The sequence below is a fragment of the Nyctibius grandis genome, chromosome Z (genome assembly GCF_013368605.1).
Source record: "Nyctibius grandis isolate bNycGra1 chromosome Z, bNycGra1.pri, whole genome shotgun sequence".
Classification (NCBI taxonomy): Eukaryota; Metazoa; Chordata; class Aves; order Nyctibiiformes; family Nyctibiidae; genus Nyctibius; species Nyctibius grandis.
Genome location: NC_090695.1, coordinates 61,631,756 through 61,656,781, shown reverse-complemented (window position 1 = coordinate 61,656,781; position 25,026 = coordinate 61,631,756). Strand labels below are relative to the sequence as shown.

The 25,026-nt window shown below is 42.6% G+C and overlaps 1 protein-coding gene across 1 annotated transcript; it reads left to right on the top strand.

Moving 5' to 3' along the window:
* On the top strand, positions 1-22,506 carry MARCHF3 (membrane associated ring-CH-type finger 3). Its single transcript, XM_068423607.1, has 4 exons — positions 1-170; positions 2,292-2,499; positions 17,101-17,310; positions 22,348-22,506. The coding sequence occupies exons 1-4, from the start codon at positions 1-3 to the stop codon at positions 22,504-22,506; spliced, it is 747 nt and encodes a 248-aa protein (XP_068279708.1).
* Positions 22,507-25,026: the final 2,520 nt, after the last annotated feature.

Here is a 25,026-nt window from a genome sequence, read left to right as displayed (position 1 = left end):
ATGAGGCCCAGCCGCTGCAGCCACCTGCCCGGAGCCCCGCCGGAGCGCCCCGACGGCAAGGCCCTGCCCGGCGGTGGGCTGGCTGGCAGCTGCCCGCAGTATGTCATGCAGGTGTCAGCCAAAGATGGGCAGCTGCTCTCCTCCGTTGTGCGGACGCTGGCCATGCAGAGGTATGTGGGGGGCGGCGGGCCAGGCCGGGCCCCTTCCTTGTGTGGGCTTGAGTGCACCCTCCCCAGCTGCCACCCGCAAGTCCCGCGGCCGCTCGAAGGGAAGACGTGGTGGTGTGCTTCATGAAGGCTTACCACCATGCACTTGTAATTAAACCCTCGTCCTAACTTTATAATGATTATGCTACGTATGTAATTAAGCCCTCGCCATTATACTCGGTGATGAAGGGGAAGCAAGCTGTCTGGGGATGCTGCGGCTCAAGTGTGCCCTGATGTGTAGTGGGAGGCTTTGGCAGGCGCTGGCTGGCACGTGGTGCTGTGTTTAGCCTGCGTGCTGCTGCCAGCACTTCTGCGGCACGCTTCCTTCACACTTCCCGAGCCAGCGCGCTGAGCAGCCAGACAAGCTATTTCTGGCAGAGGTGCACACACAAGTGTTGCTGCTTCAGCCATCGTCCAGGTGATTGAGAGCGGCTTTTTCTGCTGTCCATTTAGAATGGCAGATTAGTGGTGAAATATACATTTAAACTATACCCTTCAAAACACTAGCCTGCTTCAGGTTAACTTTGTTTTCATTAGAAGCAAGAAAGAGGATGCTTAAGTGTTTGGCTATATCCAGACTTGAACTTGATACTTGGGTGAAAATTAAGTTCCACTTCACTGGTGTGAACGTGGAAAGACTGCATGGGTCTTGAAGTAGCCCTGGATTTTTACAAAACAGCAAACATAATCCAATCCACTGCACTCGTGTGGAGTGAAATTATTAGCTGCTGCTGCATGTGCAGTGTGACAGCCTGAAAGGGCCTTTTCCCTTTACTTGTAGCAACTTTTTTAAACCCTGTGCATTTTGCACAGATGTGTGTGCAGAGCATTGAGCACAACTTCATACTGTTTTACCAGGCAGATTGAAAGGAGCAGGCTGGCTTCTTTATGCTTTCCTGCAGTTACACTTGAGTGAGGTCTGCCTGGGGCAGCCTGCAAAGAGCCAAAAGAGGGACAGAGGGAGCAGCTGTGTGCCGCTGCACGCTGTCTGCTAATGAGGTTTTAACAGTGGCAAAACTTGCTTTTGTGAGGAGATCACCTAAGGTGGCCTATGTGATAGGGAGAGTTTTTGTTTCCAAGACCTCAGCCGAGAGATCAACCTTCTCAACCGTGGCAGCTGGGGGAGCTGAGTTGAAGCTGCAGTGAAGTGGATCCATGGTTCAGCCTGCTCCTGCTTTCATCCTGCTGCGCTAAGCCCGAGCATCACAGGAAGCCATGTGACTGCTTTCCTCATTCCCAAAAGAATCCTCTGTAAAACAGAGAATCTCCGTAGTTAAAACCAGAGTCTTTAGGTTTTCACTGGCAGAAGGAGCACCTGTCCCCCTTTGCATGTTAGCACCCCTCCACCAGGAAGGTGGGTGCTTTGGGGGTGCAGTGCAGGAGAAATAGCCACGGGCAGCAATGCGGGAGGGATGTGTTTGGCACAGTCCTCATGTTCAGCGCTGTTAATATCACTTCTTTAGCTGCTCGTGTGGTGTTGTCCCAAAGGGAGATAAACCCTCCCCACGGCCAGGAGCTTCCTGCCTGCACACGCGTGCCTGAAGTTGTGGCCCTGCCTTCACACCACTACAGGACAAGCTGCTGTTGTTTCAGGCCCAGTAGTCCTTTGCTGTAGATCACAGAAAACAGCTTACCCTATAGGTCAGGGAATCATCACTAGCATAAGAGATGCTACCCTGTAGGTCAGGAGTGATGGCACAGATCATCACTAGCATGAGAGGCGCCCAGCTGAGGCAGGTTGAAACTTCCTTGATGCACTTAGAGATTTCTTGAAGCGGCTGCTCCGCTGCACTGTAAAGAGGTGGGAAGTACAAAGGTACAGAAGCACTTGGTCGTCTGTCTCTCATCTGCCATTCTGATGTGTTTTTCACTCTCCACTTTTTGCCTTCCACAGAAGAGATATTTTAAACAAGAATACCAAAGTGCCTGCAGCCATTAGCCCAGCAGCTTGTGTACTAGCTACAGAGCAAAGTACACAAGTTGCAAACGTTTCCCACATTGTTAATTCGTGACATACAGAGAGAAAGAGAGAGAGGCTGGATTTCAGCCCTGTATACTGACCAGCAATTTTCTCTCCTCCTCCAGCAGCCCCTTCAATGACCGGCCGATGTGCAGGATCTGCCGCGAGGGCAGCAGTCAGGAAGACTTGCTTTCTCCCTGCGAATGTACGGGAACCCTGGGGACTATTCACCGCAGCTGCCTGGAGCACTGGCTGTCATCCTCAAACACAAGCTACTGTGAACTTTGTCACTTTAGGTTTGCAGTGGAGCGCAAACCCAGGCCACTGGTGGAGGTCAGTACATGGGTCACGTCCCCGAAAGCTTAGCTTTAATGAGCCAATCATGTTCGTTTTTATATAGGCATTGCAAAGCCTTTGCAGCTCTGCCGAAGCCAAAGCAAGCTGTGAGTTTTGGGCTTGGCAAGATGAGGGCAGGAGCTCAGGGAAAGGGCAGGAATAACAAAACCCTTATTTTGAACCAAATCAAAACTAGTGAGAAGAATGGGATCAATGGGTATGCTTCACTGTAAACGTGAGTGAAGATTTGGGTAACAGTGTGCAGCAAATTCCTAGTATACCAGCCAGCTTGGTAGAGGATGGAAGAGAGGTAAGTAACAGTTTATGTGGAATGCAAGACAAGCGTCAGTATTCAGCATATTAAATGTAGGTCAGGAAGATCTTTTTTCTTTGCTTTTGAGAGAGAAGTAACAAAAGGAGGAGCCTTAGAAACCTAGTTTCCATGTCAAGCCTGAAAGAAGGAATTGTGCTTGCTCAGTGTCTGGTATGTTTAGCCGTTTCTGAGTGACCTTTTGGCCTCCTCTTGCCTGTGTACCAGACTCAACAGTGAATTGGACAATTGTCTCTCCCTTATCAATTAAAATTCAGTTTTTGCCAACTATAGATGCTTTAGTGGCTACATGAAGTTTGCCAGTTTTTTTTTTTTGCGCTCAGGAAGAGAAAAAAAAATAAATCCAGGATCACTACCTTTGCACTACACACATGTAGATGTAGTGTAGTGCGTAGGGACATGGTTTAGTGGTGGACTTGGCAGTGCTAGGTTAACAGTTGGACTTGATGATCTTAAAGGTTGATCTTTTCCAACCAAACCAATTCTATGATTCTATGATTAATGACCCTTTTCCTCCCCTGTGTTATTTTGGCAAATAAATTTTAAAATTATGGTTTGTGTTGGAATTAAAAGTGAGTTATAAATAGTAATATTTTACAAAAGTAATGAGAAGCGTCTTACTGTACCAGTCGATGACACAGGTGTTTACGTGTTAAGCTTGGATTCAGGACAACATGTCCTTCCTGTGCATCTTCATTGTGCCTGTAAACTGTAGGAGAACTGGTTGAGGGAGATATGGTATTAAAAATAAGGGGGAGGCAGGGCATCTTGTTTTGCTTTTATTCACAGATGAGAGGATACAGGATAAAACTGACTGCTTGGAAGTGGGTCAGGGGCCCGTGCAGAGAGGGGGTGAGCAGTTCTCATTGAACACTACCAAAATTGATTTACACTGGATTAAGTTAGGCATGCGCATTTGTGTCTAAGCCTAAGGATATCTTCATTCTTCCTTTGGTTCAGAATAAAGAGATACGTGACATGCTATTTAGCAGAAGACGTGTAGTCTTGTGAAGCCTTAACCAGAGCAAGCCTAGGCCATCTGTGTTCGATTGCCTCTGGCTTGTTGTTTGATGCTTCTAGCTGCACTCCAGCCTCTCCCAGGAAGCTGGTCCCAGTTTGAGAAATGCTGCTGTTCAGTGTTCTCAGGCTGTCAGTGACTGAGCAGCAAAATCTTGATGACTGAGCATTCTCCAGTGAAGATGGTAACATCTTTCGGCCAGCTGCTCTGAGCCTGCGCCAAGCAGTTTTCAGTTGTGGTTTTGGTGTGAGGACGATGCCACTCTGAATTTGCCTTCTGAAAAGAAAGATAAGCGATGCTGAGGCAGTGCAGAGTAAACAGTTTGATTTTAGAGTCCAGCTTGTTTAAGCTATTCCCTTGCAACAGCTGCTCGTGAGGCTTGTTTCGCCCAAATGGGACACGACGTTGTTCAGTGCTAATGATGATTGAAGAAGTTGACAGTGAAGCTAACCCTGCCCAGGCTGGGGGAGTCTGGTCGCTTGATCATTCCCTGATGAAGTGATCCTTCTTTTTGGCAAAAGCAGTAATAAATAATAGCAACAACAATAATAATAATAACAATAATAATGGTAAAGCTGACTTTTGTTTCTCAGCTGAGGACAAATGAGAACCAGGTGCAAGAACACTTCTGAAACATGGCACACATTGTTAACTGATGTTTTTCTCTTTACTACCTAACCTTTTCTTGCTTCTCAGCTACTATACCCACCGTATTTTAGTGCAGTAATCTACAATTACGTGCAGTTGCAGAAAAGGTCATAAAAAAAGCAACTGACTTTTCTGAAGTCCTTTGTAATCTTACACAGGGAGTGTGTTTTCAGTTTAGAAGGGAATTGAAGCTGTTCATTTAAAGTTGAGAACAGCAGAGACAAAGAGTAACTAAGGTGAGTTGTATGCAAGGGAACAAATTAAGCAGGAAGATGTCAGTCAAACTTCTTGATTTCTGTTAGTATAATTTAAATTTGTTCTTAAAGTTTTTGCTTATTTAATACGAAGTGCTTTGAAATCCAAAGACATTCCGATGCAAATAATTACAGCAAATCTGAAAGTTCCCAAAGCATGACTAAAGCAGATGCAAGTTGCCAGATTCCCCCATCTTCTGTGTCATAAAAGCACCATCTTCTTTGCCTCTCTGTATTACCTAGAGTATGAGGGCATGGAGGGAGGTATATCAGATGTAGTAGGACCTTTCACAAAAACCTGCTGTAACGTTTGGACAAGTGACAAGCCAGAGGGTCCACCTGCTTTCAACTCCATCGTGTGTGTGTGTGTGTGTGTGGGTGGGTGGGTGTGGGTGTGGGTGTGGGTGTGGGTGGGTGTGGGTGTGGTCCAATGCATTTTAGGAGGTCAAAAGGGACTATTGTACTTATAAAGTCATATAGAAGCTTATCCAGTAATTCCTCAGCAGGCCCTATCTCATGCAGATAATATATCCCATCCCTTGGTCAGTGACAGATAGTATAAAAATGCTTGAAGCAATCATCATGTTCATCTTTTCTCCTAGAGATTTTCCATCAGGAAAAAAAATCTGACTGTTCAAAGACATATCGTTCACTTTCTTAAAGGGGCCAAAAAAAAGAAGAGAACACAGTATTATGGTTTCTTCTCATCACTTCACTGGATTGATCACTGCTTTTTAGTGGCTTAGCCGTGCGTGTGAAGGAAATCTCAACGGAAACAAGTTGAGATACTTCACTTGCTTTATCTGGAAACATCATATCTGACTTCATTCCTGCTGTTAGCACCCAGTAAGTGGCATGGCTGGTTGTTCAGCCATACTCCTTCCTCCCCTGTGTACATTATTATGGAAACAGCGGAGGATTTCTTACTGTGCTTCATGATTTGATCAGAACAGGCTAGTCCATAGCATTTCTCTTCCCCATGCTGGCACATTGGTAGTTTGCCATTAGTTCATTATGAAATGAAAGCAAGTGCTCCATAAAAAAATGGTGCAAGATGGCTTTTTGCCTTCTTTTAAGCAGTTGCCCGTGTTCACACAAGGATGTGGGCCCATGCACTCAAACAGGAGATCTTTAGCTCAGATACAAGGGACATACCTACAACTATATCTTGCCTCCTGCGTCCGTCACGCATAGGATGCAAAAATGCAGGGAGCTCACCTTTGCTTTCTCTCCCCAACTTATGTTATGCACAGAAGCATTTTTTTCCTGGATTTTCTTTTCAAGGAAAAGCAAAGGAAAAATAATTCATTTTGACCTCAATTTCTTCTGTCCTTTATATCTTTTCTCCATCAAAAGCTTCTCTCTGGTCAACTGAGTTTCAAACTATGTATTTCTCAAGGGAGACATTCCTTTATCTATGCCACAGGACATGTTTTTCTTGTCTGGAGGAGGAACATCTCCCAAGAAACGTACAATCTGCTAACTGTTGGACACCCAAAACCCAACCAGAGAGGCAGGAAATGGTAGTACAGTCTGTCAGGCAGATCCATCCTTTCAACATTGCTCTTGTGAAGCTTCAGGTGTTCCTGGTCCACTTCTTTTTTTAACTCAGATTATTTTCCACAGAATTGTGTTTCTGAACTATGCATTGGACATTGTAGTGGGGATTAACCCTTCCTTCAGCGTTGAAGGAAAGTGATTTGTTCATTGCCATCCACCATTTATGTCTTTTGCCTCTTGCTACATTGGGTGGAAGACCTCTGTGACTTGTCCTTCATCAAGTGAAAGAAGCAGACACCAGGGAAGGCACACATTTCACTTCCTCCATAGGTGTTTTTCAAAGGACGGTCAGCTGAAAGGATTGGTCTCTTTTACAGTTCCTTGTCTCCATACTGTTGGCCTACGTGTCAAATGTGCCCTGTGTGATTTTGCAGTTGTCGTAAGAAATGCTTTATGTTGAGCCTTCACAGATTTTGTTATAAACGGGTGGCTAATGTGCTGCAGGTAAGTGCAGAGCCCCCTCATGCCCTACCTGACTTTCAGCACTGACACTGCTTGCTTGCAACTGAGCTGAGTGGGAACTGTCACACTTCCTCCAGATGACCCTGCTTCTGGTGGGACTTCTGCTCAGAGGCTGGGCTGGTGCTCCTCAGCTCTCTATTGGGACCTTATTTCTCAGTCACTCGTGAACTTGTTCACAACAGCTGCACTGGAGAGAACATGATATATTGTTGTAAAGGAGCAAGAGATGGATTGTGATAGAAAAAGAGGTTTTTTCATACTGAAGATCACTGACTCCTTCTGTTCATCTCCCTTCTGGAGGGCAGCCGGCAAGCTCTGGCACAGAAAATTGAAACCACCAACATCAAGCAGAGGTGATCTACTGGAGTGTAAACTTTCTGTGCAATTTTTGGAGCTGCCATTTAGAGTCAGTTTTTTGCTAGGCGACGTGGCTGTTGAGCCACTTGGCAGGTATCAGCGGAGCAAGTCTAGCCATGTCGCTTGGTTTCAGAGCTCCTCCTTCAGATAAGGGGATTGCTTGGAGACATCCACAGCCCTGCAGTCAGTTGATATGAGCTATTTGCTAGTAATCCAAAAGACATTGTCCATTTACACGTTACCGGGACATGCACCTCAGTCCCAGGGCTCATGAGACTGCAAAATTCAATTCAAGAAGTACAGGCAAGGTCCGAACCCACCTCTCCTACTGTGTGCTAGATGCGCAGCACCCCTCTACAGTCTGCTGGAAGTTTAGAGGTGTGTGAGACGTGTGTTTGGGCACATGGATATCTCAGTATGAATGTGCCTAGGGATGATGTATCTCAAAGAAGAAAGCATCTTCTGCTAAGTAGCCCTAATTCTCTCTCCCATGTCTTGGTCACCCCACTGCCAGCGATAGTCTGGCTACATTTGACACAGAGGACCCAGGCTGAAGGAGCAGAAACTCCAGACATTGGAGGAAAGAAAAGTCTATTAATATGGTGGTTGATATGCGTAGACCTATGTTCCTTGTGACAAACCTGGAAGGATCTCAAAACAAACACAGTGAAATCAAGCTGCAGTAGTTTCAGTTAGTGACTTTTATAGACCTTTCACTTTTATATATGCTGCTTTTTTTTAATGCAGCCAATCTGCAGAAAGAAATCCGCTCTAGAAATGTGATATTATTCACGTAGATCCTTTTGCTATGTTTCAGCATAAAGATTAGGCAAGCTTTGTATGGGTGTTATATATCATCTTCATTTCAATTTCCATATTGCATCTATGTTGCTTCCACTTGGCTTAGTCCAGAAACAGACACAAAACATGGCAGTACAAATGTATTTATGTGCAATAAAATGTTGTTAGAAAACAACCAGCTACAACATCAATACAGTATAAGAACATTATGCAACCATGTAAGTCAGGCTTGTATTGCTTTTAAGTTATTTAAATGTTTTAAACGAACCAGGATTTGGTATCTATTGGTTCATTTTTTGCAAACAAACAAACAAACAGAAAGCACTTAATTAACAATATAAAACTCATAAGCAGAACAGCATGACTAGGAGAAGAAATAAAGTCAGGATAATCATCACAATATTGGGCAGAAATTAAATTCAGTTTTTCCCGATGTATTGCTGGCTACAGAGCTCATGCTAGAAAAGAAAAATAAATTTTAAAAAGGCCTAAAACTTACATCTATACATGAAGTAGTTAAGATGAGCTTATGTTATAATTTAAAACTTCCAGAAGCCTTACACAGAAGTATGAATTTACTTTTTGTGCAAGACTTTGAGTCATGCTGGTTTTATCTGTTGGGATTCTTTTCACTTATTTTTCCTCTCCACTGCTCAGTGAAGCAAGTCATTAGCATTACATTACTGTAATGAAGAGACACCAGATTTGCTGCATGTAGTTTGTAGAAGGATCACTCTTAAAGCCAGAAGGAAAACGGTAACTCAGCGTAGTCACCAACAAGGAAAACTTTAATGTATCTAAGTTTGGAGGAACTGCAACTGTCAATACAGCACATTAGGACTGGGAGCAGATAACTTAAGTGTGTACATCCTCCCTCTCTTCTTGACCCAAAAAGGGCAAAATAAAAAGGGCAAGGTGATGGAGATGCTTTTGTAACTAGTTGTCTTCAGCTGCAAAAATGCTCCCTTGGAGACCCGAGTCACACAGGGAGAATTTGAAGCAACCATGTAGATTTTCAGTAGAAGTATGTCTGACTTAAAGTATTACTAAAATAAATAACAAACTCCCTAACAGATGTAGTTTTAAAAACAAAACCTCTTCAAGACACACTATCTAACACCTAGAATACCATACTATATTCATTCCTAATGGGGAAAAATCCAGAGACAAAAGTAAGCTGTTCTCTTTCCTTTAAAGAGAAACGACATAGTTGTTTTATGTTCTTTACAGAAGAGTTTTGCTACAGTGCTTGACTTTTCCCAAGCACAAATCTTTCTCATAGTACTGACAGTGAGAATGCAAACAAGAGCAACCCATCCACTGTGGAAAAAAAAAAAAGCAAAAATCACTTGTCAGTGAGCAGACTGTGCCTTCAAGCCATCTCATCTGTAACTGCTAGTCTGTAAAGGACTAGCGATCAAGGGCAAAAAATGTTGAGGAAATTTACCAGGAGAAAGTAACTGAACAATCAGAGAGGAAATAGCTGCTTTGGAAAAGGACAAATGCTATTTTTTAAGGACTGGCGAGATGAGTGAAGATGCTGTGGGTTTTCAAAGGTACAGCTATTTTGTTTTAGATAATGGTATTGATGACTTTTCTTTGGACATCATGGTTCTGTAATGCAGTTCTAAACTACCTGGTTATCATCTCTCTCCTGCTGGTAGCATTTCCAGCCACCAATAGGAGCCAGTCAAAGTTTGCTTTTTCTAAGGAAAAAAAAAAGTGCTAAGCTGAAAAGTTTTATTGCATCTGTCTTTTTGGAGAGCTACCAAGCATTTATTATTTGTCATGTCTTTAGTTTCCATATATTTGAGCTTGTAGAACAGAATATTTGCAATGTGTTGAAATATGTGTTGTGAATAGCAAATCTGCCTTGCTTTTGATTTAAAATGCGAAACATGATTTTTGTTGATTGATTTTCTTGAATGCATACATTTGTCTGCCTAATTGGCAATACATTAATCCAAAATAGAATGGCAGCTTTGAAAAACATACAGGTAAAAGGAAATATGGCTTCTCCCAGAGTTCCACAAGATCTTTTTTCTTGACACATCTTCAAATCTTTACCTGACAGACGCATCACCTGAAGTGTAAGCTAAAAGTGGATAGTAGGAAAACAGAATAGCAGTAAGCCAGACAAATGTTAAATAATACAATATTGTTTAATTGGATGTGCAAGGAATTTCATGGATTTTTATAGTGCAATTTAACAAGCTCTGTTATTTGTTTTCACTGTTAGAGAATTACTAATCCTGTTTTTGGCCATTAAAGTTGTATAATCCAGAAACTGAACACCACATCTACCGGCCACTGTATTATTGCTACTTGGTGGAGCATTGTATATCAAACTCCTGTTTTTCAGCTGGCGAACTATCCAAGGTCTAGATTGCAAATTCAGTTATGGTGTGATAGCAACAGCCTGCAGTACTCTCCTTACACTTAGCTACCACCTAGGGTTGTTTCCTGTTTGTGCTGTGGTTTATTTTTACAAAACAAAAAAATTAGAGATGTATCATACACCACCCTTACAACGAATAACATATTCTTTGCACTTACCAAAACATACAAATGAAATTCATTTGCTATTTCAAAAAGCAGCTTTGGCTCACTCAGACATCCACAATTAAAATATTCCCTGGCATTTAAAATAGTGGTTAAACTTAAATAAGAACAAACTCAGTTACAAAGAGGCCATAGCATTAGCATAATAAAGTTACAGAGATCAAGCCGTTTTGTTTCTAGCTGTCAAATAGACAGGCCTCTGTCTCTGAGACCAAAGGAACGTCTCTGGAGCTGTCACCATGGCCTTTCTAAAAGCGCCCACTGAAGACAATAACACTGTGCCAGTAACTGAATGTTTGATCTAAGCAGGAAACCCAAAAACTGAAATAGAAATATTTTTTCAACTGAAAAGTAACTGTCAAATGTTTATTTTCCTTGGCAAAATGTTAACCTAGAAAAGTTTGGAGTCACTCCAAATGTTTCATTGCGCTGAAAACAAACATACATACCATTCTGGTCTGGGAGACTTTATTTTGAGTTAGTATAGTTAAGCTTAGTTTCAAAACATTTCATGGAAAAAGGTTAAAACAAATTTTTCAAGTGAAAAAGTATTTGCCAAAACTGTTCAGATGTAATTTATTTTTTTTGGCCAATAAATGATCCTCCTGGTCTTTAAAAATATCCTTCATTCAAGAGAAGCACTCTGAAAACCAGTCAATATCAGTCTGTCTTTGCTTAAAGCCCAAGGCAACATGCTCCTATTGGTGTCACTGCTGGCATGAAACCAGAAATGACAATAATTGCTAGCAGTTTTGCTTGTGTACAGACTGCTTTCATCAAGATTCACTGCAGAGCTATCAGAGTGAAAAGAATGAAATGAACTGATATGTTTGATGTGTAATAAGCTATTTTTAGTTCAAAGGGAAACACATTTAGGGAAGAGAATTCCTTCCTGTCTTCTTCCCCAGCTTCATATGTAGTAACTATTTCAATAAAAGCAGTGTGATGGATTTTCTTCATACTGTATGGAATCTTCTTTGCTGCTGGTATAACTCCAGCAACATTTATATAAAATCAATTTTCCAAGGAAAATGTAGTGAACTATAAAGGGCTTCCCTGCAGAAAGAGGTTGTAGCCTTAGGATCTGATCTGGAAAACACTATGCACATAATTTACTTAGCATTTGTGAGTCATCTAATTGAAGTTAGACCTATGGAGATGAGTGCTTCCAGGATTTGGCCTTTGGCAATGGTGAAGCAGCTCAGACTTGTGGAGGTGTTTTACAGCAGTTTTATGCTCGCAGGTCATTTTGGTTAGGTTAGATAAATTCCCAGTTCGAGCCTCTCCCGGGTGTTCTGTTCCTCGGCTGCTCTTGTTCTGATGATTTCCTTCTCCAAATGCAAGGCTTCACTTTGCTGGCACGTCACGCGGATGCCTCAGCCTGTCTCCCCTTTCAGATGAGCAGGTCTCCAGTCTCCAGTTGCATTTGCTTAGGCAGAATGAAGTAAACCAGTTAAAAGGGAACTGAGCCCATTTGCTCATCTCAGGAGTTTGAAGTTTCATATTATTTTACAATGTCAAATAAACACGTCTGTACATTTGCGCTGAAAGGGGATTTTGGACAGTTTCATAGATCTGGTTTTGCGTGCAGTTTTAAATGTCAGGTAAAATTTGGTAGCCAGTACTAGGCTCAGAGAACAAAAGTCTTGCAAGGACTGTTGCAAATCTGCATTAAGTTCCTGAGAACTAGAGTTTGCATGCAGTTGATGGAAGCGTGGAGACCCTCTGATGAAGGTCAAGAGCTCACTTTAATATTTCTAGGGCAGATAATAATTTAAATTCAACTCTGCTTTGTGAAGTAACTGCAACAAATCCTTGTATGTGTATTACACGTGTGAGCATGTGAGGTGAAGGAGCCTTGGGTGTGTTAACAGTGTTTTCTCATGTCAAATGCAGTACATCAAAAATCCCTTTCAAAACGTAAGCAAGTTCTGTCATAAAACTGTGTCAGCTTTGAAGGTTTTAGCCTACACCGCTCTTCTCAGGAGGCTGTTCCAGAGCTGGATCCTCTGAAGGCTGGGAATTTTTTCTGATTCTTACCCTAAACTTATTTATGGCCAACTGTTATCCATTTGTTCTGAAGCCAACATTGTCCATTAGCTTAAGTAGCACTTCTCCTTCACTGATGTCCCCCTTCAGTTCTCCCTGCTTTTGGCCATCCTCAGGATGCATTTAGAACGTGACTTTGCTAGGATAAATGAATCAAACTTTTAAAGTCCCCTCTTGTGGTGTGGGCTTTCCGTTTTCTTGATGGCCTTTCTGTTTTCCAGTTGAAGTGGTCCTATCTGAGCACAAGAGGAGATCACCAGTGTGTCTCAGCAGAGCTTTTGCCACTGCCTCCAGGCTTAGGCACACGTTTGCTGTGCAAAGAGATGTGTGGCCAAAGATGTTGCCCTGCCCAGACCGATTGCTGCGGCTGCCTTTTGGGAAGTGCCCGTTCCCCAGCAGGTGGATGGTCTGGGTTGTTTCAGCAACACCTGCCCCATTTAGCTGAGCTTGGCTGAGCGGAGAGCCCCTGTGTTGCAGCGGTGCGTGCGGTCCTTGCGGCCGCAGCACCCACTCCTGAAGGGATGGCGTGGGCAGCTGGGTGAGCAGGGAGATACTATGGAGCCACAGCCATTAGCTCGGGGTTTGGGGGGTGTTTTGCTTCTGAGCAGACTCCATTTGGCATGTGTCACTGTGAGGGACGAGGTGGGACCCCATGTTTCTTCGAGGGGCTGGATTCTCATCAGGTGTATATTAGTCTTCAGGCACAGGGTTTCTTTGCTTCTGTCAGTCAAGAGCAAATATTGGGTTGTGTATCAGGTGCTGCATTTACCTGTTCTTGAGTTCGTGCTTGCTGCCATTGCTAAAGTCAATTCGTGTCTTGTTACTCTGGATCAGGAGTATCAGGAACAGGAATCAGGAATAGGAATCACTGTTCGCTTTAAGACAGCACTTGATAAAACAGTGCTTTGCCAGGCAGGCCAGCATTTTGCTTCAAACATGATGCTTTTTATGACCTCTTTCTTTTTTCCCAAATGGAAATTATTACTGTGAGAGTCTCAGTTTATTGCAGAAATAATTGAGCACATTGACACATTTTAATATGACAGATTTCAGAGTATCATAGTGCAGATCTGACAGTTGCATCTGGCCTTACATCTGGTTCTTTGCCAGCAGGGTAGTCTCTACTGTACTGCCACGCTAATTAATCAGCTCAGCACTTCGTTGGGATCGTTGCGGGGGTTTCAGTTTCACAAAAGGATTTGCTGACTTGGCTTTTTAGCTGTAAAGTAACTTGACAATTTTCTAAAACAAAGACTGAAACCTAGAATATAAACAGAAGCAGATTTAGAAACTCGTGTGCACTGCTTCAGGAGAAAAATACATGCTGTGACTGAAATCCATACAGCCATTGAAATGACTTCCACTTCAGAACTAGCTAATGAAATTTCTCCAGCTTTTAAGGTTAGATTGTAGAATGGTGGGGTTCTATTTATTATTTAATACTACTCTTCTCTGTCCTAGCCTTATCTAATATCTGAATTGCTTAGGTTTGATTCTTTTGTTCAGATGGGTCAGACAAGACATAAGGAGTGCAGGGAGCCATCAGCCTGTGAAGCAGTCTCACACCATTTTTGTCTGCTCAAACTTTCAATCAGGTTAGATGGCACACCATGAAATGCTGTCTTAGTTCAAATGCATGTGTCTTTCTACTGTGTCTCATGGAAGTCGTACAGCAGAGATGACAACACATGCCTTAATGTGTGTGCTTCCTTGCATGTGTGTATTTTTGCTGTTCTTCCTTCTCACTCAGATCGATAAACAGTATTTCTTGTACTAGCTGAGCTGCATGAATGCCAAAGGGATCACAACAGACTGTGATGTGAGGATGCAGCCTCCATTAAATAGACTCTGAAACATTGCAGTGTGTTCTTCATGGCCGATTTACAGGATGGGACAGTCACCACATAGTGCTGAGATAAGGACATACTGGCATTTTAAGGTCTGCCCTGGGAAAGTGGTGAACGCCTGCAATTCCCATTGAGATCAAGGAGAAGTGAAGGTGCTCGGAAATTCTCTTGCGGGTCATCTTTTAAGCAAATACTTTTCACAAAACCTTTCCATAGTCACCTTTACAAGCAAAATCTCCACTACCAGGTGCTTTCAGTTCCTCTCATTTTCCTTGCATTACAGGGATTTGTGAAAATTGAACAAGGTGAAGGTTGCAGTCAGTCCTGTCTAGAAGAAACCAAATATAGCCTGGAACTGTTATGTGCACATCCCTGGGGGTGTTTTTAAGTAAATGGAATGAAAACTTTGAGGAGAGTGGTATGAGACTTTGACACATGACTTTATAGTGTTCTCTATAAAGTTACAATAAAGTAAAAAGCTATTCAAATGAAAATGTATGTCTCCTTATTTTGTACAAGCTCTAATGAAGCAAGCTCTGCTTGCAGCCTTTTCCTGTTCTCTCCCCCATACCGATGGGGTGGGGGGTAAGCAAGCGGCTGTGTGGGTCCTTAGCTGCTGGTTGGGGTGAACCCACCACACCCAGTATTCTGGTATTTAAAATAACCTTGAGCTTAAGACACTGCTTTTTCAAGGAAAAACTTTTCCTGAAAATTTTTTCAGGAAAAAACAATATTGAGTCTCCCTCTTTAACTAGAGTGTTCCCTTACAACTTCTTGTTTATAGTAGTACACAGCAGTTATGAAGCACTTCCCACTTCTTTAGGATTTTAAAAGTATTCAAGCAAATGAAAAGCCCACATCCTACAGAAAATGTTTATGAACCTATTTTTGTATTCTGCTAAATTCCCGAGTCACGTATGAAAATGGATGTTAGTCTGCTGAGTGACTGTGTTGCAGTTAAATCTCACAAAAATCCTGTGAAATAGATAATTTATTATTTCCATCTGAGAGATGGTGAGGCTGAGACAAACCTGGCTACTGATTTGTGTCTTTCTGCTAGTGCCAGATTAGTGACTACCTGTTCCTGGTTGTACTCAATTTCTTGACTGTTGTTTTACCCCATGTGAAGATGGAGAGGTAAATGCTGTGTTTGCTTTCATGGTGTGGGAAAAGATGAAACAGAGTCTGGAAATAATAGAGGGGTAGGATACCTAGATGAGAAATATTCTTTAGCTTACACAATGCTCTTAACCTTGCTGTCTCTTGTCAAAACTCTTTGAGTCTTGCTGTTCCTCTGGGTCATTGCTGTAGCACTGTGATAGGGAAGAAGGAAAAAATCTGAGGCAGCTGGGAATAAAGGGCATTAACTGGTGAAGGGTTGAAGCTGACTCCCCAACCTTAGTTTCTGGAGCTAAAGAGGCAGGACTTCTACTGCGACATATAATATGCTTGGAAGAACGAGAGGGCCAAACGGTTTAAGGATGCACGAGCCCTATCCATGTCAGCTGTCACAAAGCTGCATTGGCTTTGGTTTCGTGTTGCGCTGATGACAGATAATGCAGTAGCTCCCTGGAGGAGCAGGACTTTCCTCGCCTTTAGCATGGCCACCACACTTGGAGACGGGAGCCTGGGAGGGATGTGTCAGGCTGGGAATCGATAGCATGCCCTGCGCCCAGCTCCGGCCGCGCAGGCAGATGGGGTTCTGACAGCTCACTCCACCTCTGCTGCCCGTTCCTGACTTTGACTCCTCTGCTTGGATCGTGGATTCTCTGGGGCAGACGCAGCCTGTGCGGTACGTAGTGTGTATGCCCTTGGTGGCTAGGGTGATATGTACGGCTCCCAGGCTGGTTAGGGTTCTCAGGTGCCACAGTAAGAAATATTTGCTATCCTTTGTAGTACTGTGCATACGGTTAAATGCTTAAAGAACAAAAAAAATAAAAGAATGCTTCAGAACAGTTTTGACCAAATCCTACAGCTTACATTGGCAAAAATTGCAGGGCTTGGTAGTCTTCCTGTTCAAATATTGACTTGAGTGATGAAGTTTTTTTTATTAAAAGGTCTCAGCGTACTGCTGTAGGGTGAACTTCTTTCACCTCTGCTGTCTAAAATCCTGTTTTTAGAAACATGGGCATATGGGCTTGATAGCTGTTGAATTAGCCTTCGCTTCAGCAGTTGATTTTCAGGCACTCTGTTTTGCAAGGTTAATATCCTCTTAATAAAAGTGACCTTGTGTGCATTCAGCTCTGCTTGCATGCGGATATCTGAAAGGAAGTAGAAAATGGCTTTGCCAGTATTACAAGCAGAATGTAAAAAAAATAAAACTTAAAATAGCATACAAAATATTAAGAAACATCTTCTGCACTCTTGAGTTGGCAGGAGAGCGTGTGATTCTTTACACGTTGAGAAGGGAGTTTCTCAAACAGTTCAGCGGCTGAATGCCAGGGGCTGTGCTATGCAGAACACTTCCCTTCTCGAGGCAGCTTTTACTACAGCTGAATAAACGATGTGGTAGGTATGCATGGCTAGAGCTGCGCATCACCAGGTAGCGCGGGAGGCGGGGTGGGGGGGGGGGGGGAAGTTCAGGTGGGAGCTCTCTAGGGGCAGCCAAAGCCTTAAAGGGACAGGTCTGCGTTTTGCAAGCAAGCAGCTCATCTCAGGTAAAACATCCTCCCTGTGCTGACACGTGCTTTATCTGCATTTTGCCTGCAGTGGCTGAGGAACCCAGGCCCCCAGCATGAGAAGCGGACTCTCTTTGGAGACATGGTGTGCTTCTTGTTTATCACTCCGCTGGCGACCATCTCCGGCTGGTTGTGTCTACGAGGAGCGGTGGACCATCTGCACTTTAGTAGTAGGCTAGAAGCGGTTGGCCTCATTGCACTCACTGTCGCACTCTTCACTATTTACCTCTTTTGGACCCTAGTAAGTATTGGGTTTCTATTCAACTCACAGGAATAAGGGAAAGAACAAATCAGAAAATTAATTACACAGAGTGCTGTAGAGCGGGTGGTCCATTGTACAAAGCATTGCTTATATTACCTTCTGTACTGATAAATTTAAGTTATATCTGCAAGAAACCTATTGGTTCTAGACCATTCAAGTTCTCTGGAAAACCAGAAAGACAGTTTGCCTTTGGGGTCAGTAATTCCCAAATCCCAAACAGCAGAGGGGATAGCAAGAGGGAGACAAGGAAGTAACATGAACAAGGAGTTCAAGACAGACGCTACAGGAGGGAGTTTCATCAAAGATAACGTGCAAAAGGTGAAGGCACAGTGCACAAAAAAGCTTTAGGTTAACAACCTGTCTGCCACAGAGGACTCAGATCTTATTCTAATCCAACATCTGGACAATTTTACCATTCAAAAGCCTTGGATGTGGGTGCATCCCATGCTTTCCCCATTTCTCATGCTCTTGGTGCTGTGGGAAGTCCACCGCAGAACACATCTTGCACCCATGTCTGTAGAAATGTAGCTACCTTTGCAGTGCAGATTAAATTGCTGCCTCATTCTCATTCTGCACCCAGGTGTGCTGTCACTTGCATGCCAATCCATCCTAAAAGCTACTGGTTTGTGCCAGGTTGTTAAACTGAGATCAGTTCCTGGCCCCAGCACATCAACAAACAGCTGGCGCAGCAGAAATGAAGGGAACCCAGAGGACATCTGCCAAAATAAGTTTTATCAAGCTGTGGTCTAGCCATTCGCTGAAAACCCCACGTTACTGTTGGGTTTGACATTTCACACCTCTAGCTCTGGTGGGGGGGAGGAGAACAGAACAGCAGATACAGACAGGGAGCATTCACACTAACAGGGTAATGCTTTTGCAATGGTGCAAGGCTATGCTGCTGTGAGAGGAAAAGCTCATCTGAGCCTGTGCTGCCCTGACTGGGGAGAAGACCACCCTGCCTGTGGGGCTGGCATGGCCACTAGTCCTGCAGGGTCAGTGCCCGGCTCTTCCCCTCAGTGGGTATGGCCACATGCTGTATGGCTCACCCCTTCCAGCAGTTTTTGATCAGTGTAAGCTGCTGAGGAGGTGGGACTTTAAGAACTGCATTAGTAGAGCTAGCCCACAGCAAGAAACCCCTATGCTGAGCCCAGAGTAAGTTTGGAAAAGGGGAGGTGGGGCGAAATGCAAAAACCCCACACTGCCTAACAACTAGTTCCAGGAAAGCTATGAAAGGTAACATCTCATTTACTTCATTCATAACAGTGAAACCCTGTCTCATCCATAGAGAACTGCAGGCTAATTTTAGCAGCGCACAACAGTAGGGAAAGCTGAGTTTCACCTCAGCCACCTGCAGTTTCTCTTTTTGTTGCTTCTGCTTCCATTTTCCGTAAAGCAGCAGCACTCCCCTCTGACAGGACAGCCATTTACTCCAGCAGTGAGGTGGCACTTGTATTTCCTGCTGTACTGTGTGTAGACATGTCTGTCAGGTATTCAAGCAAAGATTGTTCAAATTTCCTTTGTGTATGACTGTTTTAGAAACCCAAATGCTGTCCAGTTTACCTTATATACATAATTTACAAGCACCAAAATGGTTGCAAGTTGGAAAGAGTAGTCTGGTTAAGTAGATGGATTTAATTGCCCATGACACATGGACATATCTGACCTTGCTCATTAAGACTTCTGCAGCACCTCAGCTGTAGCCCCTAACACTGTCTATTGCATTTGCATTGTAAGTGGCAAAAATCCCTTCTATTCACTTTATAACTTTTACCCCTTCAAAAGCATACAGAGAAATGTTATTGGCACTTGCAGAATACGGTGATAGTGAGCCTGATGTAAATGCGTACCTCAGTTGATTTAATTGGAATACAGTATCTTTAATGTCCACTGAGTTGTGGAAGATGTAGTTGCACTCTAATCTATGATTCAGACTGGCAGGAGGTGGATGGGCTAATGAAGCACTGTGTTTATCAGGGAAGGGCAAGGCAGGAAGCCTTTCAGGGCACAGAAACCCTCCTCTTCAGCATGGGGTTAATTCAGTGGGCAGAGCAGAGAGACTTGGTGGGAAGGACCCTCAGGCTCTCCTCACAGAAGGTGCCCTCATTGCCCTCACACAGCATTAGTATTGGATGGAAGAGTTTTGAGGAGGTTTAAGTATATCTGCAGATTAAGTCAATAGGCTTGAATGACAGTGTTTTCACACACTTTCTCAGAGGGGAGATTTGCAAAGTCAAGGTAGAGATTTAAAGCAACCACTTTACAAATGGCACTGAGCACCCTACATGTGGAAGACCTACCCACTCTCTGCTCAGCAGCCTGAGTCCCATCAGCCATGCAGGAAAGCCCCAGCCTGCATTTGGCTTGGGCTCCATGCTTCCCTTGCCATACAGTAAGGAATGGAGCCACATGCAGGAGTGCTAACCCCATCAAGTTCTTCAGCAGCACCTGCCCTTTAATTTTCAGAAATGGGAGAATCCTGTACTGCTTGCTTAGTTACAGCTGTGCAGGGAATAGACTGAGTGCTGTGGGGTAAATTACACACAATATGTGATTTAATGCTCCTTTAGGTCCTGCGAAAATTAAGAAAACTAAAACTTCATTTTACTTCCAATAAATCAGCTTATTTTCTCTGGAGGCAAAAGCTGGCATATAGATTGTTTACGCACCACAGTTATCCCAGTGAGCAGAGAATGGGAGAGATCCTATTTCTAGCATCCAAGAGGCTATTTTATCCCTTCCCCTAAAACAGCCAAGTTCATGAAACGCTGTTGCTTTTCCTCTGCATTTAATCACTGTAACTGATGTACATACACAAAAAAAGCCTGCTACTCCCAAGAAGAAAGCTTCAGACACAAAACAGAGATTGCTATTTAATCTAAGAATTCAGGGCCACACTCTGCTTTCTCTTGCACGCAGGTAATCTTGACTCCTCTAAGATCAAGCAGCCAGTTGGAGTAAAACAGGATTTGGCCCTATAGCTTCTAATATAACCTAACTGCTGGTTTAAAACAAAGGCTAGCCCAAATTTATTCGGAGTAAGTGAGAAAGATAGACACCCCTCCTTGCTATCCTATTGAAGAGGCTAACAAAGGAGTTTAGTGTGCCAAGGACCAGTGTAAATCTGGCCTTTGTTCAGCATCTCAAGGGTTTTGCATCCAATGTAACAGCTTAGGGCGAGTAACCATAGCTCTGCTGAAATTCAGTAGCTGACATCACTTGGAAACTCCCTCCAGGCAAGAACCCATTGTAAACAAGCTGTCAAACTTAACTAGGATATCCTGTGAAAATGCCTTAAACAAACAAGGAGCTAAAGCCTGGCTTAACAATGCAGCCGTTCCTCGAAGAATCTCATGTGATGCTGCTTGAAAACTCAAACTAAACTCTAGCTCACTCCTCTGAACAGTGACTGCATTTTGCATGGCATTCATCTTTTTTGATGGCAGGTGTTTTTTCCCCCCCCTCCTCCCTCTAGCACATGATTTCTGCTGGTACTGCAGTGCCTTTTTAAAAGATATTTCTCATCTTCTTTCCTATATGATGTTCCACAGAAACGGAGATGCAGACTGCTTTACCTTCAGGGGGAGCAGAGGAGATTGAAAGGTGGGGAATCAATTAATCTGTTGGAAGAGCTGTCTTTGGGCAACTGCCTAGTGAACAAAAGCTCTATAGGTTTCCCTCGTTAACAGCAGACAGCTGTATAAAGATCTAATAAAAAAAAAACCCCGGAAAGTCTTTTGTTGTCCCTAGTAGGATTTTATAGAAAGGTAAATAATTTATTTAGTTAACAGCACACTTTTTGCAATAAGGAAAGGGTTTTGAAGGACACACTTCATAGACATATATATTACTTTATATGCCTCCATACCTCACTGTCAGCCAGCCTATCATTGCTGTAGGGGTAGGAAAGCAAGCAGCACAGCCCCTTTTGACAGCAGCACACACAGCTGCCTCTCTGCAAGTGGAGTCAGCAGCATCTTCCACCCACCTGCACAAACCAAGCATGTTACATCCAGCCTTTCTGGCACCCTCTGCCCTCTGAATAGCATTGACCTACAGAAGTGGCACAGGTGTGTAAAAATCAGTGACAAATGACCAGCTGCACATGAAGACAGAACAGCTAATAAGACAAGGTTCGTCCTGTGCTCACTGCATGAGTCCCTCCTGCCCATAGCTCAAGAACACAATAATTGTCATGTGGCACATTTCACCCAAAAGGGCCCAAGCCAGTTTACAGGTTTGGTTTTTGGTTTTGTTTAAAAAAATTGCACATGCACGTCATCTCACACAGATGTAACTCTCACTATGTTTGGCTGTCACTAAAATAAGCAGTAACCTATTTTTAAAAAATATAGAGCCAAGCTATCTTGTATATCCACAGCAGTCAGTCATTTCTTGTCCGCTATTAGCAGAAGCACACTAAGGTTGAAATTGGTTAGCTGATAACAATAAAAAAAATTAAAAGACAATCTAAATTGAGATACACATATGTTGGCAGATGGCTCACACTCACCTTGTTGTGTCTGTGCAATCTTGAATTTCATGCGTTCAGCAATAAAGCATTACAAGGTAGAACATACAACCCTGTCAGTGTTTGCACACAGCTTAGCTACCTGCAAGCCTTCACCATCCAGCCGATTACATTTGTCAGTTTAACAACTTGCAGCATGATAGTACCCCAAACTCATTCTCATTGTTAAGTGGCTGCCAATAATTCTAGTTCTTGGGAAAGACAGAGGCAAGATGTCTGATTTTTCACATTATAAAAAAGGGAATGAGAGGTAGGCAACAGCAGAAAGTAGGGCACAGGCTGCTTTTCTGGTCTGGCAACTTGGGGAACAAGCCATCTACATGGTAGGTTTCATCTTTCCCTACCACTTTTTGCTCATTTTTATCCCACCCAATTAGGCTGCTTATCAGCTTGTTGTTCTACGTGAAGGATTTTCCTCCTAAACCCCAGCTGATTCCTTGGAGAACTGCAATGACTCTAAACACAGTGCGTCTCTCTTCTCTCCCCAGGTATCCTTTAGGTATCACTGTAGATTATACAATGAATGGCGTCGGACCAATCAGCGGGTGATACTCCTAATCCCCAAGTCTACCAATGTCCCCTCCAACCAGCAGTCCCTGCTGGGCCTGCAGTCCCTCAAAAGGAACTCAAAGGAAACAATCGTTTAATTTGGGCAGTTCTGCACAGGGGCCATGCACTAAAAGTATTTTCCTCAAACTCATTGGGGCCAGACACCGTCCAGAACCCAGTAGTGTACTATTCTGATTTACAAACTCTTTGCAGAGGAATAAATCACTGTTTGAATTCAAGTTATGGATGCTGCAATCATATGATATTTGCTAAGATGCCAAACTTGTTTATTCAGTAGATACTGTATGGAATTGTACAAACTCATGTTAATACTTGCATCATCAAGTGACGCAAATTTTTTTATTGTTCAAAATATTAAACTATGATAATTAACAATGCAAAACAGGTTTTAAAAGTGCTTTTTTTTTTATAATTTCCTGTTCCTACAGTATTATTTCTTCCGGTAGCTGGACAGTAACCAGTGCTGTTTTTTCTTTCCTAAAGCACAGCAATGGCATTCTCCCAGTTGATTTTATTTGAAGGTCCTTTATACCAGTATTTTGGATTATTAAAATTTGTATGTAATGAGTTCTACAAATTGGCATATTATTTAGAAACTATAAAGTGATTAGAAAATTATCTTCTGTTTCCTATTTGGCAGGGAAGTTCTGATAGGAAAATTCTTCAGTAATAAATTTAGCATGTGCAAAAGAAAGAAATGACACAAATTGCAATGATCTTCCTACTCAAAAGTATTCTAGTGCATAGCACTCAGGAAAAAAATAGCTGTACTTTTTCCACTCAGAAGCAACAGATTAGGCACCACATTCTGCACTGAAGTGCACATTCTGCTCGTACGAATTCAAACTTAGCCAATTTACACAGCATTTACTCTCCATTTACACCAAGCTGAATTTAACCCTAGTTGTAAGACATATTTTTGTAAGAAAAACTCTGCATACATAATAAATGAGATCATTAGACATGTTTTAAGCAGCAGGAACTTGTCTTGCATAAAAATCAGCATTATTTTAAAGCTGCAGAATTTTCAGCTTGACAGGTAGATTTAGCAGAGTGTGTGTAAACCCTGACCTCTCATTGTAGCACTGAGACTAAGGCTGTTTTTTAAAAAAATTAATATACATCTTACTACGGTGACCAAACTGAATTTGGAGTGCAAAGACTAGACTTTATTCCTGTGTGGCATTATCTATTTCCCCTTGGTTTTACGCTCAATTTATTCAGCAATTCTTCACTCTCAGAAGAAACACACACTTACGTAGAGAGACTTATTTTACAGAACTACACAAAATTTCATTAACAAATGCTGTGAGAATTAGAAATTGATACATAGCCCCTTTGAATAGATTAATTTTTTAGAAATGTGCGTAGATGGCAATGCCATCATGTGCTTTGTTTGCCAAACTCTGCAGGAACTGAAAATAAAAAGGAACACATCACAAGAAGTCTAATAATTTGTAATTCACATAGTTCAAGGCATTATGGGTGTTTGCCATCAGACAAGAGCTTATTTCATTCTGTGTGTGCTCTGTGGGAGAAGCAGCTTAGTACACAAAACGAAATCTTAGTTTCTTTACTCTGTCTTTGGACCAGTCTGGCTGTAGTCATGTTATTTAACAGTATTCTTTGTAACTGTCAATTTCATGGGGTTATAAGAATTAGCTACCTATATAAAGCAATAACAGGCTCATTCAGACATAAAACTAGTTCCACAGAAAGCCAAGATGTGCAAGAAAATCATGAACCTGCAGATCTATACTCATTAGTCTGACGATAAGGTCAGGCAGTTCGTCATATGTTTGGCAGTGAATATACCTGCTTCTCTTACAGAGAAAACTATACAAGATTCTGAAGACATGAATAACACAAACTCTGTGATGGCTTAAAATCTGTAGTGCTTTTTTTTAAATCCTCTGCCCAAAGGTAACTAACTGGATAGAAGACTGAATATGGACATAAGCAGAATTCCAAGTTAAAAGAAAACCTGGTAGCCAGGGGCACAAAAATAAGGCAAGTCTGCCTGGGTCAGGACACTGTCAGACAGTGTTTTAGTGCCTACATGTTTGCTTTAGGTAAGCTTTCTTCCGAATTCTATTACTACTTTTGCTTCTTTGGGAGATACCCCAGAAAGCTGGCCCACAAAAGAATTGTTATTCTTAAGTTAATACTATTCTTGGTTTTGTTTCATGAAATAAAAAACTAGGCTGATACAGAATTAAGTAGCAATTAGGAAACCAATTACTGAAATCAAGCTGCAAGGTATATGGACACAGATCAGCATAGTGACTTGGCCCAGCTTGTCTGTGTTATTTCAAATCTCATTTTTTGTTTAAAGATAGCTTATTTAATCTGAAGAAGGCATACCGAAGCAGCCAGAAAGTATGGTCCAGTTTAGCAAATACATTACTACTACAGTTTCTCTGCTTGATGCACAAGCACGGCAAAAGTGACTGGTGAAGTCGCTAGGCAATAGTGTCCCATGCATTTTCTTGAGAAAAAAAATGCCAGAAAAGATCCAGTCACTTATCCTTTTGCATTAAACCCATGGAAAACAGCATACTTCATGTTCTTCCTTATTTTTCCTGAAACATAAGAAC

Coding starts and splice junctions, on each gene's coding strand:
- MARCHF3 (XM_068423607.1), top strand. CDS start 1: ATGAGGCCCAGCCGCTGCAGCCACCTGCCCGGAGCCCCGCCGGAGCGC. Junction 2,500..17,100: donor AACCCAGGCCACTGGTGGAG/GTCAGTACATGG, acceptor TTTTGCCTGCAG/TGGCTGAGGAACCCAGGCCC. Junction 17,311..22,347: donor TTTACCTCTTTTGGACCCTA/GTAAGTATTGGG, acceptor TTCTCTCCCCAG/GTATCCTTTAGGTATCACTG.